General features: G+C 36.7%; 1 protein-coding gene across 8 annotated transcripts; it reads left to right on the top strand.

Annotated features, from left to right (window-relative positions):
• The first annotated feature begins 2,310 nt into the window (after nucleotides 1-2,310).
• LOC141647735 (DNA polymerase eta) lies at nucleotides 2,311-15,897 on the top strand. Of its 8 annotated transcripts, none has more exons than XM_074456038.1 (16): nucleotides 2,311-2,483; nucleotides 3,738-3,858; nucleotides 3,930-4,041; nucleotides 4,135-4,302; nucleotides 6,317-6,481; nucleotides 6,595-6,698; nucleotides 6,895-7,014; nucleotides 8,621-8,744; nucleotides 9,042-9,155; nucleotides 9,262-9,477; nucleotides 9,904-10,009; nucleotides 12,227-12,297; nucleotides 14,061-14,163; nucleotides 14,298-14,395; nucleotides 14,581-14,689; nucleotides 15,573-15,897. In XM_074456038.1, exons 1-16 carry the CDS (start codon nucleotides 2,408-2,410, stop codon nucleotides 15,782-15,784), a joined length of 2,019 nt encoding a protein of 672 aa, XP_074312139.1. In that variant the 5' UTR covers nucleotides 2,311-2,407; the 3' UTR covers nucleotides 15,785-15,897. The 8 variants fall into 8 exon arrangements, with proteins under 8 accessions (XP_074312139.1, XP_074312140.1, XP_074312142.1 ...); XM_074456039.1 differs by having other exon boundaries at nucleotides 2,320-2,483; nucleotides 14,064-14,163; XM_074456041.1 differs by having other exon boundaries at nucleotides 2,320-2,483; nucleotides 14,064-14,163; nucleotides 15,551-15,897.
• The last annotated feature ends 1,527 nt before the right edge of the window (nucleotides 15,898-17,424 follow it).

Genomic DNA, 17,424 nt, shown 5'->3' with positions numbered 1-17,424 from the left:
ACGAACGTTGTAAACTTGCTTACGAGTAACGTTAATACCCTTATTACCCAAGTCAATCAGTATGTTGGAAACACCAATTTTACTAGCTGTCATTCTCACAATATCCTCCTTGGTACTTGCATTCAAAGCACGTGTTCTTTTAGCAAGGTTATGGTTGTGATACCCGTTTAAAACAAGTACTTTTCATCTACCGTCCTCTTGTTTAACACATTTCAAACTAAACGGGCATTGACATTTGATGGTTCCCGTATAAGATCTCTTAGATGACACGAAGGATTTTTTGCGCATACGGAAGTTTCCAGATTGGGCACACCTAAGCATTTGCTCCCCCAAACCACGTTTTGGAAAATGTTGCGCAACTCGGACATGAATATTATGTAACAAACCCAGTGATTTAATTTCATCTATCATTTGCAGACGATTTTCGTAAAATTTGGTAGGGATGTTAAATATATGTGCACTATCGATCAATTTGTTCGGTTCATTTTCATTATTTGGCACCTCCTGCAACATAAATTAAAATAAAGAGATTAATATAAATTATATATAAAAGTTTAATTTAAAAATGAAAAAAAAAAAAAAAAATTAACAAAACCCAGTAACCAGTATACCCCACAAACCCACAAACCCCCAACAAGAAACTTAATTTAAAAAAAAAAAAAAATAGAAAATTTGGAAAATCACGCAGGAAACTTAATTTTAAAAAAAAAAAAAAATGGAAAATTTGGAAAATCACGCAGTAACCAGTATACCCCCACAAACCCACATGCCCGACACTCCTTCCGCCACCCCTCCCCACGCCGCCGAGCACCGAGCACCGAGCACACCCTTGACCCCGCGCCGACCACCGGTCACAACCGCTTCCACACGCCGACAGACGTTCACATCCCCTTACCCACCAGTTCGACTATCCCCGTCGCAAAGCCATCCTTCAATTGTCACTCGACGCCGACGTGACAACCTACAGCCACTGGTGGTCAACGCCGACTTCTCTAACCACCCTACTTCCACCCGACGTCCCCACAACCACCCTTCAACAACTACCACGTCCCAAACCCTAATTGCTAGAAAAACCCTATTTTTTAATAACGAAAACATCAAGTAAATCGATTAAAAGACGGGGTCTTAATAATTATTGATAAAACGACGAAATTACATTTGATATGTGCGAATTACAATCCATAGAAGTCGAACGATGAAGGGATTGATTAGGTTAAGAGAGAGAAGTCCTTTTTTTTCTTTAGTAGTCTTTGTTATTCAGTTTTTTTTTTCAAAGGGCAAATATGGAAAATTAGGGTAAAATGTGTAGGATTTAGCAAACAGGTGTGCGGGATTTAGCATATACGTTTTTTTAATGTAGTACATCTGCCAGCCTGATGAACCGAATCTGGCAACTACCTGTCATCCTTCTCGCTTTTCCATATCGCCGGCGACATCCGACTACACCAATATCCCCATCATTCCACACTAATTAACAATAATTATTTTGAACATAAACCCTAATTAAAAAAATACAAAAATATAACAAAGAGTCAATTTAATTATTAGTAATGGATTAATGAATTACATACATGTTCTATATTCGAATAATCATTCATAAATCATACTCCCTCCTATTCATTTTAACTCTCCCCTTTTAAAAGGACACGCAAATTAAGGGGGAGATTATTTTATTGTAAAGTATTGTGGTGGTGTAAGATAATTGGAGAGAGGGAAGATATTATTGTGGGGTAAGATGATTAAAATAAGTATTGTTGTGGGGTAAGGTGATTAAAATAAGATAAAGTATGAGTATTATGAGGTATTGTTGAGGGGTAAGGTGATTAAAATAAGTATAAAACTTTACTAAATAAGGAAAGGGGGAGAGTTATATGAATAGATGAAAAAGGAAAGAGGGAGAGTTAAAATGAATAGGAGGGAGTATTATTTTGCGAAGATTGAAAAAAGTTAAGATGTAACAATAGAAAGAAGGTAGAGAGAATTAGGGTTTGATTTTTTTAGTAAGGGTAGATAAATGGAAAATTTGGTGCAAAATGTACTGAAATGAGTAAAATGCGTATCGCGAAAATAAATTCCGTTTTAAATTTTAGGACTTGTGTAACAACAATAAGTCATGGCTACGGTATGAAATAAAACGGACCAAATGTCACCATTCTTCTATAAGATGTAACCAAATGTTATAAAAGAAGTTGTCACTTTTTACCCTGAAAATATTGGTAATATTTTATCAAAAAATAACCATTTTATCGTCCGTCTTATCTCAAACAGAAAATAGCCGGTCTAAAAGAAGAATTTGCTGTGTACGACAAAGTATTAATTCTTTAAAAAGGAGGTGGAGCAATGAAATTGGTGCGAAACTGAGTAGCCGGAGAGGGGAAACTCGGGAAAGGGAGAGAGAGAGAGAAGGATGCCGGTTGCGAAAGGAGCGTCATCAAATGCACGGGTTATTGCTCATGTCGACATGGACTGCTTCTATGTTCAAGGTTTCTCTCTTTTCTCATTTCCCATCCCATCCCTTTTCTTTCTTTATTCATTTCTATAGTTTTACCCTTTTTCTTCAATTTTGTTAATACCCCCTTCCTAATTGAATTGTAGAGTTTCCTGTGCCCTCAGCCTCATTCTTCAAACTCTCAGGGTTTAATACAGTATAATTGTCAATACTAATTTACTACCCAGTACCGGAATTCAGTACCAAAATGATCAAAGGACATAACGAAATATAAGTTTCATGTTAAAAGTTGTATTTTGGGCGCTGTACCGGGGAACTGCCCATATGCCTCCATTTATAACAACAACAAAAGCTCCGCATGTAGCTTAACTAAAGGAGTAAGTCTCATGTAAAACGGTTTTGCAATAAAAACATTGGGAAACCACATACCAAATACCATGATGAGGTATCATGAAAACATGGTGATTGGTGGACATTATACAACAATTAGCGTAACTAAAGAAAAAAAAAAGATTAATAGCGTGCTTGTTTGCTTCAAAATGTACGCACCATCAAATTTTGAACTTCTGTATCATGTTTAACACTTGATCACTTCCTTCTTCTCTGAAGATTCACATTCTAATGTCATTCTTAAATTTATGATTTCTCCTTCTCCTTCTCATTTTAGATTTTTATTTTGATGTCATTCTCAAATTTATGCCTCCTAGTATTATTAGTCAAGGAAACTTGAATTGATTTATGGCTCCGTAGTCTACCATATTAACACAAACTTGGAGTAGAGAATTATATTATTTTTGTCTTTTGTCAGTTGCGTTGAAAATGCAAAGTTCAAATGTTCAAATAGGCATTTTCCATCCTAAAATTAATTGGGGGTCAGTTGAGTATCATAATGGATTTTTTTGTTTGTTTCACCTTTCTTAGTTTGCAATAGAATAGAGTCCCGAGGTCCTCAACAGTCCCACGTATCATGTGATCCCTAATGAACATGATAATTGCAATATTGCAGACTTAACAGTACCCTTATTGGGGCTGGGCATTAAGAACAAATAATGTATGTTGATCTGCTTGCTTTGAACGAATAATGTTTCTTCTTTCGATATGGTCTAATGGCTTGCTAAGTTTCGCATTGGTCTGAGCTTTAAGTGAGTTGTCTGCTTGGCTCCTACTAAAGATTATGCTGATTTACTTTCGTACTTTTATAATGGTGGTTAGGGCCTTAGGGGCTATTCTGATCTCTGGAATTTTTGTTAATAGATTTCCAAATAACATTTTCTTTTACTGTTGTCAGTGGAGCAGAGAAAACAGCCACAATTGAGGGGACTGCCTACCGCAGTTGTCCAGTATAATGAATGGAAAGGCGGAGGTCTGATAGCAGTTAGCTATGAGGCCAGGAAACATGGTGTGAAACGGTAAAGTGAATTTAACGTAATTTTGGGTTCATCTGTGCCTGCCTTGTTTTCTCTGAATGTATATTTTTTAGTTCCATGCGAGGTGATGAAGCTATAAATGCATGCCCAGAAATACAGTTGGTTCAGGTACCAGTTGCACGGGGGAAAGCGGATCTGAGTATTTATCGCAATGCAGGTTCAGAGGTGTACATTACATATTTCAAGTGTTTGTTAGAACCTTGTTCATGTTCTTTTAATTTAAACAATATGCACCTTACAGCTGATCATGATGTGTAGGTAATCTCAATTCTTGCCAGGAAGGGTCGTTGTGAGCGAGCATCAATCGACGAGGTTTATCTTGATCTGACTGAGGCAGCAGAGTTCATGTTAGCAGAGAGCCCTCCGAAGAGCATGGAAGACATAGATGAAGAAGCTATTAAATCACATATACTGGGTATTGATGAGGTAACAATATTTTAATGTATAGGACTATGTATTTGTTTACCCTTTCTTTTACGTATTTGTTGGAGTCTTTTCTTAGAGTAACGAGTTGTAGCGTTCCCACTGTGTGAGATAAGCAGCAGCTGCTGGACAAGTTAGTCGCCACTTGAGAGACAGAAAACTAAGTTGAATGAAGCATAGAAGACATAGCTAGGAGTCACGCGCAAATTTCTTCTAGGAATAACAAATGGAATAGGCAATTAGAGGACCATGTTACTCTGACTCGGCTGCCAGTGTCGGGAGCGACAAGGCGTGGAAGTGTCGCATACGGCTATTTTGTGCGAAATTTTCAATTTTTTGGTCTAAAATTAAGTGTCGAAGTGAAGTGTCGCAGTAACGTAGTCAGAGGATGTCAAGCCAGGGATTATGTATGGACAAAAGGTCTAAATAAAGGTTTTCTTGGTTAGAATATGATGTGATTGTATTCTTCATTTCTTCCATTCCCCTCCTTTCGATATTGTCCTCTTATTGTGCTCTTCTTTCTCTTTCTTTTTTGATACAATCTCATAGTCCTATCAAAACATGATAATTTACTATCCATTGTGAGTATATAGTTCCTTTTGATTAGTTTGATATTAGAGGCACTAGTGAAACTAAGCACGCAACTGTTGCACTGCTTAGAATTTAGAAATCAGCAATTGGTCTGTCTTCTGCGCATCTACACGTTACTAAGTTAGCTATGTTGGCTTTGGAAAAAAATAACGGAAGAATAGATTTGAAATTTATTTTGGCTTTGTGGGTGGAAGAGGAATGCCTGAGTGTGATGTCTTTATCCTTAAAATCTCCTACATAAGGATTGTCAATAACCCATTTTTTCCGCATATGCTTCTTACTAGAAAAATGTCAAGCAGCAGTCAGTCAACCCAATTTCTTGATGCTATTTCATTTTAGGTCATTTAGAGACAATATGTTATGCTTTCAACTCAGGGTTGATTGGAGGCACCTGACCCCTCACTTCCCATGGCAAAGCCTTTGAGAGTATGGCGTACCACTGCTTATTTATTTATTTATTTTATTTTTTGCCATTGTGCTGTACCCTCGTAGGGAAAAGCTCTTTGTTCTTACCTTTCACAATTCAGTTTTAGACAGTTGAGTTTCGTCTTATCAAAAAAGCAAAATTTAAAGAAATGTGAGTACCAAATTTGATAAGTAAAGGGCTGTTGAGATTCTTGGTATGGACGCGATGGGAGGACTTATCCATACTCCATACTGCCAAATAGGTAGCATCTGTTATCTGTAGTAACATTGAAATCAGATCCTTTCTATTCAATGCAGATGTGCTCAACTCTGTTCAAGCAATTTTATTTCAGCTTCACACAGTTCAGTTAAACTTGTTTATTCTTACTTCGATGGCTTCAAACTCTAATTCTGATTGGTACAGGTTATAGTCATCAAATATATGTTAAAATCATAATTCCATTTAGTTCAGTTTTATAATGTTTAAATAGGGCCTTCGAATGTTAAAAACTAACATTGTCTGCGGCTACTTCTAAGGTTTACTGAGCTGTATAGAATTGGAGGCGCTTGGATGTTATCTGTTTTATCTAAAGAAATAATATATGGGATCATTCAGTGTTCAATAATTGAAACAATCTAGAGTTGTTAGAAATGTTCCAAAAAGTTATCACTAGGTAGGGGGCTCACTTACAAGTACATGATTACACACAGCTATACCAGTCAAGTGTCAAATTAGTACCAACCAGGTGCACTAGCTCGACAGGTATACAAACTCATAGGTTCTGATCCACAATCAACTATTATGTGATGTCAATGTTATGTTCCATATATATAATCTGCAAACTGTCACTTGATGGAGGTCAGAAAATGGATTCTTTATTTCCACATAGTTGAGGGGTATATTTTAGGCTTTTCGACATTTACTCTTCATCATTATTTGTTTCCTTCTGTAAGTATTAGTGCCCCTGCTACATACTTATCAAATATATTAACGGGTTGTTGAATTCGGTATGTTGCTCAGGCTGGAGATAATGGTAAAGAAAATGTGATCAGATGGCTTAAAAGTAGTGACGCTGAGCATCATGATAAATTACTTTCTTGTGGGGCTATTATTGTCGCTGAACTCAGGAGACAAGTGCTAATTGAAACCGAGTTCACTTGCTCCGCAGGCATTGCTCATAATAAGGTTGGATTTCCGCAACATCTGTATTGAATTTTCGGACTTCTGCTATAATTTGTTTATTTGCATGTCATATTCTTTCCTCTTCGCTGGTCTTACAGCTACTTACCTTGTACTAGATGCTGGCTAAGTTGGCAAGTGGTTTGAACAAACCTGCTCAGCAGACGATTGTGCCAACAGCTGCTGTAAAGGATTTTCTTGGGCCTTGGCCTATAAAGAAAATGTAAGTTAATAATTCTCTTTGTTTTGACAGTCATTTATTGAAATTTGAGATGTATCTGTTCCTTGTCCCTTATGATGGCCTTCTTTCCTTTTATTGTAGGTAGTTCTCTGTAAATAGTTTGTGGTTTTGTAGTGTAAACTTTGTTTGCATGTGTGTTTCACTATGCTACAAATTTCGATGACATTATCATTTCCAGGAAACAGTTAGGTGGTAAGCTGGGAGATTCCTTGCAAAATGATCTTGGAATTAAGACTGTTGGAGAACTGTTACAGTTTTCAGAGCAGAAGCTCCAAGAGCGTTATGGCTTCAATACAGGGTTAGTACCGAAATATTCACATATTTGAACGGTTCTTATGTATGAAAAGCTATGTGAGTCGTCTGCTTTTGTTTGAGTTGGTGGTTTGGTGTTTCAAGAATCAAGCTAATACAAATGGGAGTCAAAAACAAGGTCTTAAATCTCGGTTGAGACTTTCTCATGGATTGGGTTGTCGCGACCTGATATCGCCTCCGCAACCTTACAAAATTTTTGTAACTCCGTCGTGATTCGGTGTTGCAGTTGATAGCTTGATTTTAAATACCAGGGTCACAACATCACCCGTTAAATGTTTGGGGGACATTTGTTTCGATGAGGATGGTGGAATTACTAGCTAACGGTATAATATTTCATATGAATGGAACCTGGAAAGTGTTCAGCCTATAAAAAATACCCTTTTTAAATGCTGTAGTTTTGAAGGGGCGGTAAAAAGAACGGAATTTCACTTCACCATTACATTGCTCGTGAGCAGATAGGTGTCTTCAACACCCCAGATTCCAGAAACCCATGGTATTTGGATGCTTGGTGTACTACACCTATTTCTCTTCTTTCTATGCCTGTGTGGATAACAAGTTGCAGTTGGCTTTAACTAGCTTTATAGGTCTTTAGGTGTTAGAGGTCAAGTGCTAACAACAGCTAAAGGAACTATTTTAGATTAACTCCAGGTTATAGATATAAGCTAAAGTTCATGTGTTGGCACAGTGATGTTAACAAGATGAATTATTACAAATGATGAAAGTGGCTTCTGTTGTCAACCTTTGATCCTTGAATTGTTTCAACTGGAAAGTAACATGGTTCTGAGATCCTTGAGTTTCTTTCTTGTCATCACAAACCCTAATGCTAATTAAAAAACCTGACACAATACTTGATTTTAGACTCGATGAGTCACAAGGTTTTTTTTACCTGATACCTAAAAAACACCAATCAAGCCATACCAGAAACATTCAGAGGTTGACCTATATTGATTGTCCATTCATGATACAACCACACCAACAATAACATAGAGCCTTGATCCCAAATTGATTTGGGTATTGTCCATCGTAATAAACTTGTAAAATATATTGGCGATAAAACATATAGCCCATGTTACCCCCGCCTGAACTGACTGGACGGGTACCGGAGTTCACATACAAAACAAGACAATCAGATTTAGACCATAAGCAAAATGACCCAGCTTGATCCCGACGGATAGAGTAGCTTTGCCATGTCTACTGGTTTCAGAAGTAGGGACCACTTCTAAGTGCCCAAGTGGTATGTAAGAGAAAAAAGCAGCAGCTTATATTAGGGTTTTAAAGTGTTGCATGTAATAAATTGATAGGAGGGTGTTCTGAGTCCTGATTTATTACTCTTGCACGGTGTTTGTACATCTCTATCAATAAAAAACATGACTGGATTTTAGGTTTGTTGTCCCGCCAGTTTGCTATATAAAGGCTGTTTTCATCCACCAACAAGATCTGTGCACTCTTGCCAATTACTTTGGTTATATGATTGCTTTGTATGTTTTGTTTCTGAAGTTACTTTCAGGAAAAAAGTATTTTTGGTTTTAGACTCTTAGTTATTTTTTCCTTTAACATGCAATTATTTTTACTCTATTTGATGTGTAAAACAGAACTTGGCTATGGAACATTGCTAGGGGGATCAGTGGGGAAGAGGTTATGGCTCGCATTTTACCAAAGAGTCATGGTTCCGGGAAGACTTTCCCAGGTCCTCGTGCCTTGAGGTCCATTGAGACAGTAAGTTCTTTTGATTAGTTCATGCCTTGGGAGATTGATGTCAGTGTTTCCATGGGTAATTATACGAACATAAGCTAGTGTCCTTACTTTAATTATTTTGCGTGGTTGTTATGTGTTCCGAAAAATGTTAAATGAAATAGGAAAAAATTGCAACATGAATTTTATGTTAGTGTTGGTACTAAATAAATGAAACAATAGAGTTTCGGACTTTTACCATAGCTAATATCTAGAAACTTCATGTATCAACGTTTTATTTTCATGAAGTTTATCTTTATTGCCTTTTTGGGCTTTTTCTAGGTTGCTCACTGGCTCAATCAGCTTTGTGAAGAACTTAGTGAGCGGCTTCTTTTGGATTTGGAACAAAATAAGAGGATAGCTAATACAATCACGCTTCATGTCAGTGCGTTTAAGGTAAATGGCTTATTGTGTCCAGGATTATCCTGCTTGCTTTGCTGGGCTTCATGCCCTTCTTTCTCACTACCTTTGTGTCTAACAGTCACTGCTTATCATTTTGTAGTTAAGTGACACCGATTCCCTAAGGAAGTTCCCGTCAAAGTCATGTCCATTGAGGTATGGAGTTCTGAAGATTCAAGAGGATGTTCTAAGGCTATTTAATGTTGGTTTACGGGAATTTATAGGTGTAAACGGAGTCAAGGATGAAAAAAATAGAAATAGTGGATGGGGAGTTACTGGACTTTCTATTTCAGCTAGCAAGATTATCGCTGTGCCACAAGTATGTACAAATTCGTAATTTGATACATATTTGGTTTTTTTGGTAAATTCGGAATTTAAAATGTTTAGTGCATCTTGTTCATTAAATTGGGTTTTATATTGCAAGAAGACATTCTATAGGCCATCATTTACCAAACTCTTTGTTATTTTCAAAAGCACTTTGTTTAGACGCATGTTATTGAAATTAGGACTTCTATTTTGGGGGAGAGAACATTATTATTCCTCCGGGGTTATGGATTTTTCTTGCATCAAATGAGATGGATGAAAAGGAAAACAAAACAGCTTTGGTGAATGGTGACTAATCACTTGGATTTTGAGTTATCGGTCAAATTTCTTTGAAAAAGGATGATTACATGCCCAGTATCTGTTGTTATTACAGTTCAATTTCATTGCAAACAACTTATTACTTTTGCTTTGCTTTGGATAGGGAACTTGTTCAATCCGAAAATTCTTTGCCAGCCAACAAACGGTATGTGCAACTTCATCTGAAGGTACACCTGATGATCCATTGCATGAAACATTGCACCTACCAGGTAGAATTTTCCGTCTGTACGTGTTTTTGTTGCAAGGTTGCGTCTGTTTACATTAGTGTCTTTGAAGCACATAAAGAAAGATCTGGCATCAAATCTCAACACAAGTTCTGATCAAATTACCTTGACCATTAGTCTACAAATACCCGCTCTTTTTCTTCCCCTTTGGCTATAAGCAGCAAACTGTAACTCTGTCCATGAGCCTATGCTAACGATCACCTTTCGACAAGATATAGTCTCTTCGTTAGAGCAACGACATTCCTGAAACTTATTGTTCATGGTGGAATAATGGCTACTGTTTTCGGGGATGAGCCTTTAGGAAGGGTGATATATGGTTTTGAAAGTGTTGGATGAGATGGTGCAATGCTATCACCAGATTTATTACATGTGTGTGTGTGTTGGGGGTGGGTTGATAAATTCAACTATCCAGGTGTTATTGTTGCCTTCCATTCGTAATAAAATTGTTTGAGTTGATATAGTGCTTTAAATTGTTGAGATAGCAGAGTTGTAATGGATTTGTTGCATGCATGGATGAAGTCTTCAAGTATTTCTTATTTTTTAAGCTCTATTCGTTTTGTTCTTGATGCGGATTTTTATAATTGTAATGTTTGTCAAACAAGTTTGTTAGAGAGACTATGATAAGGTGAAACTTTCATTCAATACTATTGTGACCATTGCTATGTAAGGGACCCGGTGAAATTAACTGGTGATGTAATCTCCAAACTGATACATTTATAGTAAATTCTAGGTGCAGACATGTTGGAGTTGTGACAAAGATGGAATATATGAGCTTTTCATTACATTAAATGGCATATATGAGATTTTCTTGATGCTAACTTGCCAACCCAGAGAATAAAGACTTTAATCTACATGGCATGATTGGGTCACATAGATACCTCGTTGCATTTTTCCACTTGGTGAGTCTAGGACTCACTATTACATCCAATTAGATAGCGAACAAAAAACTGAACCTTGGACAATCTTGATAGTGCCTACCTTATGTCACTCCAACTTGGCACTAAGTGTCGGATGCAGCATAATGTTGAATGTCAGACAACTATTTTGTAAAAGTTCCATGTTTTTGGACTATAAGCAAGTGTCGGATTGTCACCACACACAACCAAAGTGGAACATCGAAGTAACATATCCCCTACCTTAAACTTCATAGAACTCACATTACAAATGTTCAGTCTTACTTTTGCTCAACCTAAAACATCGAGATGCAGATTTATGTCTCCACAAATATATTGTCTTTAATTGAACTTGTCAATGCATCGATAACTATGGTGAAGAGAAAATCATGGAGTGCAGAACTTTGATGCACTTGAATTATGATTGTTTACTCTGCTGTCTTCCCAATAGACATACATTTGAATCTCAGAGTGCAGAACATTGATGCACTTGAATCATGACTGTTTACTCCAATGTCTTCCGAGTCTGTGCATTCCCAAATAATTTTCTTACACATCTCCAAGGCAATGTCAATTGTTTTTAACAGAGTTCTATTTTTGCTAAAGTCACACAGACACTAAAGTGCTTCTCATGGTACATTATCGTCTCATTTTTGCTGTTTAATTGCATTGATCCACATACAAAATATTTCATCCCTCTTGTGTCTCTGGTCTCACTTTTTCAGTTTTGGTTTAATCTTGTTTTTTGTTATATAATTTCCTGCTCACTTGGTTTTTATGCCTTCCTGTTCTTGGCTCTATCCTTCTACCTTTTTCATTTAGCTTGCTATGTGAAGAGTCCCATATATTATGGTTCATATTAGCTAACCCTTAATATTTTGGGACTAAGGCTATATAGTAATTGTCTTTTTGCTTTTCAATAATGCATAAAATTGCAGTTCTAAGTTCTTAGCAATTTGAGCTATTTTCTTCACAGCTCACTCTATTTGTAGTGCTGCATAACTTTCTTCTGCTCATCAACAGTGAAATTTTTGCTGTGTATCTGTTATTTCCCCTTTTGGCCCTTGTTACCTTGAAATTATCATAGTTGTCTGTATGGTCTGGTACAGAATGCCCCGGTCTATCTAGGTCATATCGATTCAGCAAGCCAAAAAACTTAACGTTTGCCCTTATGCCCTGCCGGTCTTGTTGTGCTAGTTGATCTGATACTTTGGTTGCTTTTTTGTTTATTATATTTCCGCTCAACTGATGATGAATTATGCTTGTATGAGGGAGTGAGTCTAACTCCTAGTTTGCTTTCAAAAAGAAGAGAATAAAGATGAGGATCAGATTTTGGATTCGGATCAGTATGTGGAAGGCAGAACTTGTCTGAAGGAACAGGTAAGGAAGCAATCTATTGATTATACAGTTATTCTTTATTAGTCGACTGTGTGTGTGTTTGTGTGTGTTTTGAAGATGAAATATGTTATGTTTTTCCTTGACCTTACCATTGTAGTTCATGAGCCCTTGAGGCCTTGAGCTGATACGTGAAATAACGGAAACACCACGGATTGAATCTAGGGGAGAATACCAGCTGACGAAAATGAACCTTAAATTAGGCGTTTAAACTTTGTAATGATATTATGTTAGTACCAATTTCGGCATGGTTGAGTGGAGGAGAAAATCCATGTGAACAATTGTCCTTGAGTTTTATATTTGTCGTGCTAATCTCTTTCTCGTTTCTCTATTTTATTTATTCCCTCCTACTCATACTGACAATTACCCAAATGTACAAGCATTAAGGAACACCTTGACCTCTGTACATCGTCTCCTATCCTTATTAGACCCCCCCCTCCTCTTGTCAAATTTTCGTGGCCCTAGGCTAGCCCTAGTCATATCTCCCTCATATTGAGCCAATTGATAGCAGCACCGATGCTTTCCTTAGTAGAATAAAAAAAAAGTTATGTTTTAGTCATAGAAATGTCTACCACAATTTAAGCATCTGTCATCATCACAAACCTTACTCCAATATAGCTTATACCCATTTACTCCAATATCGCGATGTCTTGGAGACGATTTTAGGCTCTATCGGTCATGGGTTTAAACTCGGGAGAGACGTAGAGTATCGCTCGAGATGCATCGAAATCGAGGACGGCCGATACGTATCCCAAGATGTATCGGGTAAATTAACAATAGGAAAATATCGGCTTATACCCTAGGTGAAAGTGTTATAACTTGTACCGAACAAACTTACAATGAAAAGCTCTTAAAAACTGTTTTACATAGGTTAAATTTATTATTCTAAATAGAATTAATCTTAACTTTTTATGAAATAGCCAATAGATAATGAAATATCTACAAAAGCTTGTAAAATAAATATCACCGCCATAACTGCGACTCTGAGCGCGAAGACCAAGTCCAGGACAGTTTACGACACTGTTATCGCAATTGCGACCGATACCGTGATTATAAACCATGCTATCAATTGTATACTATTCAGAAGGTTTGCCTCTATGAAACCCGGATCAATGTTCACTATAGACCAGATTTTATCACAGCCATCTGGCATCGCGGGGTGGACAACTCCCCATCTCTGCCCTTCAGGTATATATGGTCCACCTTCAGTATCCAGGCTCCATACCCCCACAAGATGCAATCATTACACCCACTGCAGGGTTTACGTACAGGAGTATTCTTGAGTTCCCAAACCAATGCTTTGCAGTCATTAATGAAGAATGGAAGATAGGAATCCACTGATTGATGAAATTTAACATCTACCTAGTGAAATTAGAAAACCAAATGTAAACCTTTAATGCTGTGATTAACAATGCCCTATACCCAAAACATCCATATTTTGTTACGATGGAATGTTCGTTTCTATTGGTTATTACGTTATACTCATAATGAGTCGTACCTCACATTGCCTCCTTATTTTTGAGATGGATTTAGCTTGGCATGTGTATCATGTAAAAATGATATTACTGCCTTGCCATGGAATAAATATGCTTTATGGAGTATATATTTTTTATTTATTTTGGTGGCACTCTTGTTGTATAGTTTTAAAATTGTAACAGATACATGATATCAATTAAAGTATTTATTTTAGCATATATGATAATTTTTTGTGTTTCGAATAACTTCTCCTTTGTATTTTGACATTCAAGAAGAAAACCGGTCAAATCACAAATTTCTTCCATGAGCAAGCTACTTCCAGCTCATTATTAGACCAAGGAACTGCCACTGGAACTCCAGATATAATGAAACAAGGTAGTGTTTGTTTGCTATTGTGCTTGTGTGTGTTGTAGATATAATCACAATTTTCTTCTTTCTTTCTTTCTCCTAGTGTTTATAGAGTTATGGATATTGTTAATGAACTGATTGTTACGTGGAACCTGGCTCAGGTAAATCACAATTTAAACATCCCTCGGATGAGGCTGGTTCTTTCCCATCAAACTCTTGTACTATACATGATCGAGAAACGAAAGAATCAAAATGCAAGGTACTGCTACCTCCTGTGCTGTAGTTGCGTGCAGCTTTTTAAATATTTGCATCTGTTATTAAGATGCAACTGTATTCACTGAATTTGTGGTTCTTGGCAGAAGCTTCTTTTACATGTAGCTTAATATATTCAACCTTTTTGTCACTGTTTGAAATATTGCATTTTGCATATGTACTACTAACTAGGGCACATCAACGATTTTGAGATATTTAACAAAACCTGGAGATTCTTGCTCCCAGCTTAAGCGTGACAAACGGGGAACCATCCAGGATATTTGTGCGTCCACCGCTTCAGGTATCTGACTCATTTTGTTGCAAGTGAATCACTGCTTGGGTCAAATAGCTTTTGGCTGTTTGGAAATTCTTAGACCAAGTTCTAGTCAAGTGTTGTACTCTTATTAAACATTGCTGATGTGTTCTATTGTTTGTATGTGCTGTTCTTCATCACTGCACAACCTTCTAATCGAGTGATCGACCAATTGCTATACAACTACAACAATAGTGTCATACCCTCGACATGATTTGGGGTATATGGAGATAGATTATTGCATCATACTGTCAATATGAGGTTGGAAAAAGTGGGAACATGGAGAGAAGGGAACATACGACCGTAATAGCATCCACTAGCATTTTTGTTCTTATTTTATGCGCGTGCTAAATTTTTGTGCCAATTAACTACGTGAAGAATATATAGAAAATTAGAAATGGAGATTGGTAAAGAGAAAAATATGAAGCGTATAGCTTCAATGCACTCCAATCACTATAGGAAACTATTTTATTATTCTAACGCTAGTCCGCACACTTGTACCAATTCCACTTACAGTCCTCGCTGATGTCGAAATATTTCTGCAAAGCGCCTTTCTTTGGAGAGACCAGTCATGGTACTTTTGTTCCTGCGTTTATTATACATTTGCCATTTATTCAAAAGTTTTCTATTATCTTTCGTTAGGATATACCTTTTCCATTACATGAATTCTGATTTGCTCTGTATGGTCTGTATGTTCAATCATTAGTTCGTTAAGGTTTCTTAGTTTGATCCTCCAATCATTTGTACAGTGTTGCACATTATGTTTATTACTTGACACAAAACACATCCATTTTTATCGACTTTATTCTATAGACGTTCTAGCACTCTTACTCAGTTCCTATGCCATAGTTTTTGACTGTCATTGTTGCAGGAAATTCTGAGGGTGGCACGTACATTTCGGGAGACAAAAGATGGAGCTACAATGTCCATGAGATTGATCAAACTATAATCGAGGAGTTACCACCAGATATTCAGGAAGAACTCCGGGGTTGGATGCAGCCTTTGAAGCAGGCTAAACATCATATTTCGGGGAAGGGTAAAAGCATTACGTCCTATTTTTCACTTTCCAAACCCTCAAATTAGAGAAGTAACTATTAGATCAATATTTCTATGTATAATATCAGGATATTCTTCAACATGATTTGTTGACAAAATGTAATTTAAGAATTAAATTATGAGCATGGGCGATTACTTCCACAAATACTATCCTACAACCAGTTGTATACTAGCATTATACAACTGGATTAAGCCAACTCAATATTAAAAAAAAAAAAAAAAAAAAAAAGAAAGAAAAAAAACTAAACCTACCCAAATCTAAGTTAAAGTTAAACCTCTCACACTTCTCTTAAAAAAAACATTCATTGCTCTCATATTTATTCTATAATGAAAAAATATAGAAATTGATAATACCATCAAGAAAGAAAAAATGTTCATAACATTATTTTGAGGTAAATTTCGACATCAATTTGTATATTGACATGTATTTTCTGGGCATATATATTTTAGAGATTTTGAGTTTTGCATGATTCATTCTGTGCTTTCGAGTAAATTTCTTGAGCTGTAATTTTTTTAGCCTTGTATTTTTTTTTAGTTTACAAGTAAATGTTTCGAGTTTTTTAAGATATATTCTGAGCTTGCGAGTAACTTTTCCGAGCTATGTAAGAAACTTTACGAGCTCTCTAAGAAACTTTACGAGCTCAGTAAGAAATTAACTTTTCCGAGCTCTCTAAGAAACTTTACGAGCTCTCTAAGAAACTTTACGAGCTCTGTAAGAAATTTCATATGTATCTAATTTCAATTTTGTGAGTTATTAATAAATCTAAGTTTAACAAACATAAAGATTCCAAGCTTTTATCATATATTTCGAGCTAGAGAGTAAATTTTCCGAGCTTTATAAGAAATCTACCGCATAAAGTTCTAGAGCCGCGTAAATTTGATGTATCTTTCGCCTTAAAAGCTTTGTTCAGCACAGATTGTAATTATTGATTAAATCGTTGAAGTTTTTTAGAGAGATAGAATTAAAATAGTTAAAAAAATGATATTGAGGGAGAAGATGATTGAGTAATTGGAGAAGCAGTTAGAAAAATAAGCAGAGAAGTTAAAGAGAGGAAGAGAGGTACGTTGAATTTGTTTTGTAGGTTAAAATAATTATAAGGGAAAAAAGACTAAAGTATCCTTGATTGTATAATAACACTGTATAACAGGAGGTATAGTCTATTAACTTGATTACTTCCTACTCTAGTTTGTTTGGAAGTTATGGGTGAATAACTATTATACCTAGATCTAGCAAAAACAACCCGACCCGATTGGCCCGACCCGAAAAGGCTGACTTGAGACCCGAAGTGACCCAAACTTCATCACCCGAATGTGACCCGAAAACTCGAATTGACCCGACCCGACCGGAACATGACCCGAGCTTTCTTGACCCGAACTGGCCTGACTCGAAAATGACCCGATCCGAAACCACCAAACCCAAAAATGATCCGACAAAATATAACTCTAATTGAACCTGTTCCGGGTGTAATTCCGGAGCAGGATTTGTTACCACGTAAGCTTGGTGAATGATGTCTTTGCTTGACTCTTCCTTTCGGCCTCTCCTAAAACAATGAACAAACTGAGGGCTCGGCTTGGTACCGAGCGTACTCACACCGACGCTCAAGTCAGTAAACTTAAAGAGATTAAGTTGTGTGTTACTTGGCAAAGTATATTGTAGAGAGATAAGG

The sequence above is a fragment of the Silene latifolia genome, chromosome 3, assembly GCF_048544455.1.
Source record: "Silene latifolia isolate original U9 population chromosome 3, ASM4854445v1, whole genome shotgun sequence".
NCBI lineage: Eukaryota > Viridiplantae > Streptophyta > Magnoliopsida > Caryophyllales > Caryophyllaceae > Silene > Silene latifolia.
Note: the sequence above shows the minus strand (reverse complement) of the source record. Positions and strands in the feature narration are given on the sequence as shown.

What these genes read in the sequence shown, in the direction of transcription:
- LOC141647735 (XM_074456036.1), top strand. Translation starts at nt 2,408, where the DNA reads ATGCCGGTTGCGAAAGGAGCGTCATCAAATGCACGGGTTATTGCTCAT. An exon ending in AGATTATCGCTGTGCCACAA is followed by an intron (nt 9,478 to 9,903) that starts GTATGTACAAAT and finishes TGCTTTGGATAG; the next exon opens with GGAACTTGTTCAATCCGAAA. An exon ending in TTGTGCGTCCACCGCTTCAG is followed by an intron (nt 14,690 to 15,572) that starts GTATCTGACTCA and finishes TCATTGTTGCAG; the next exon opens with GAAATTCTGAGGGTGGCACG.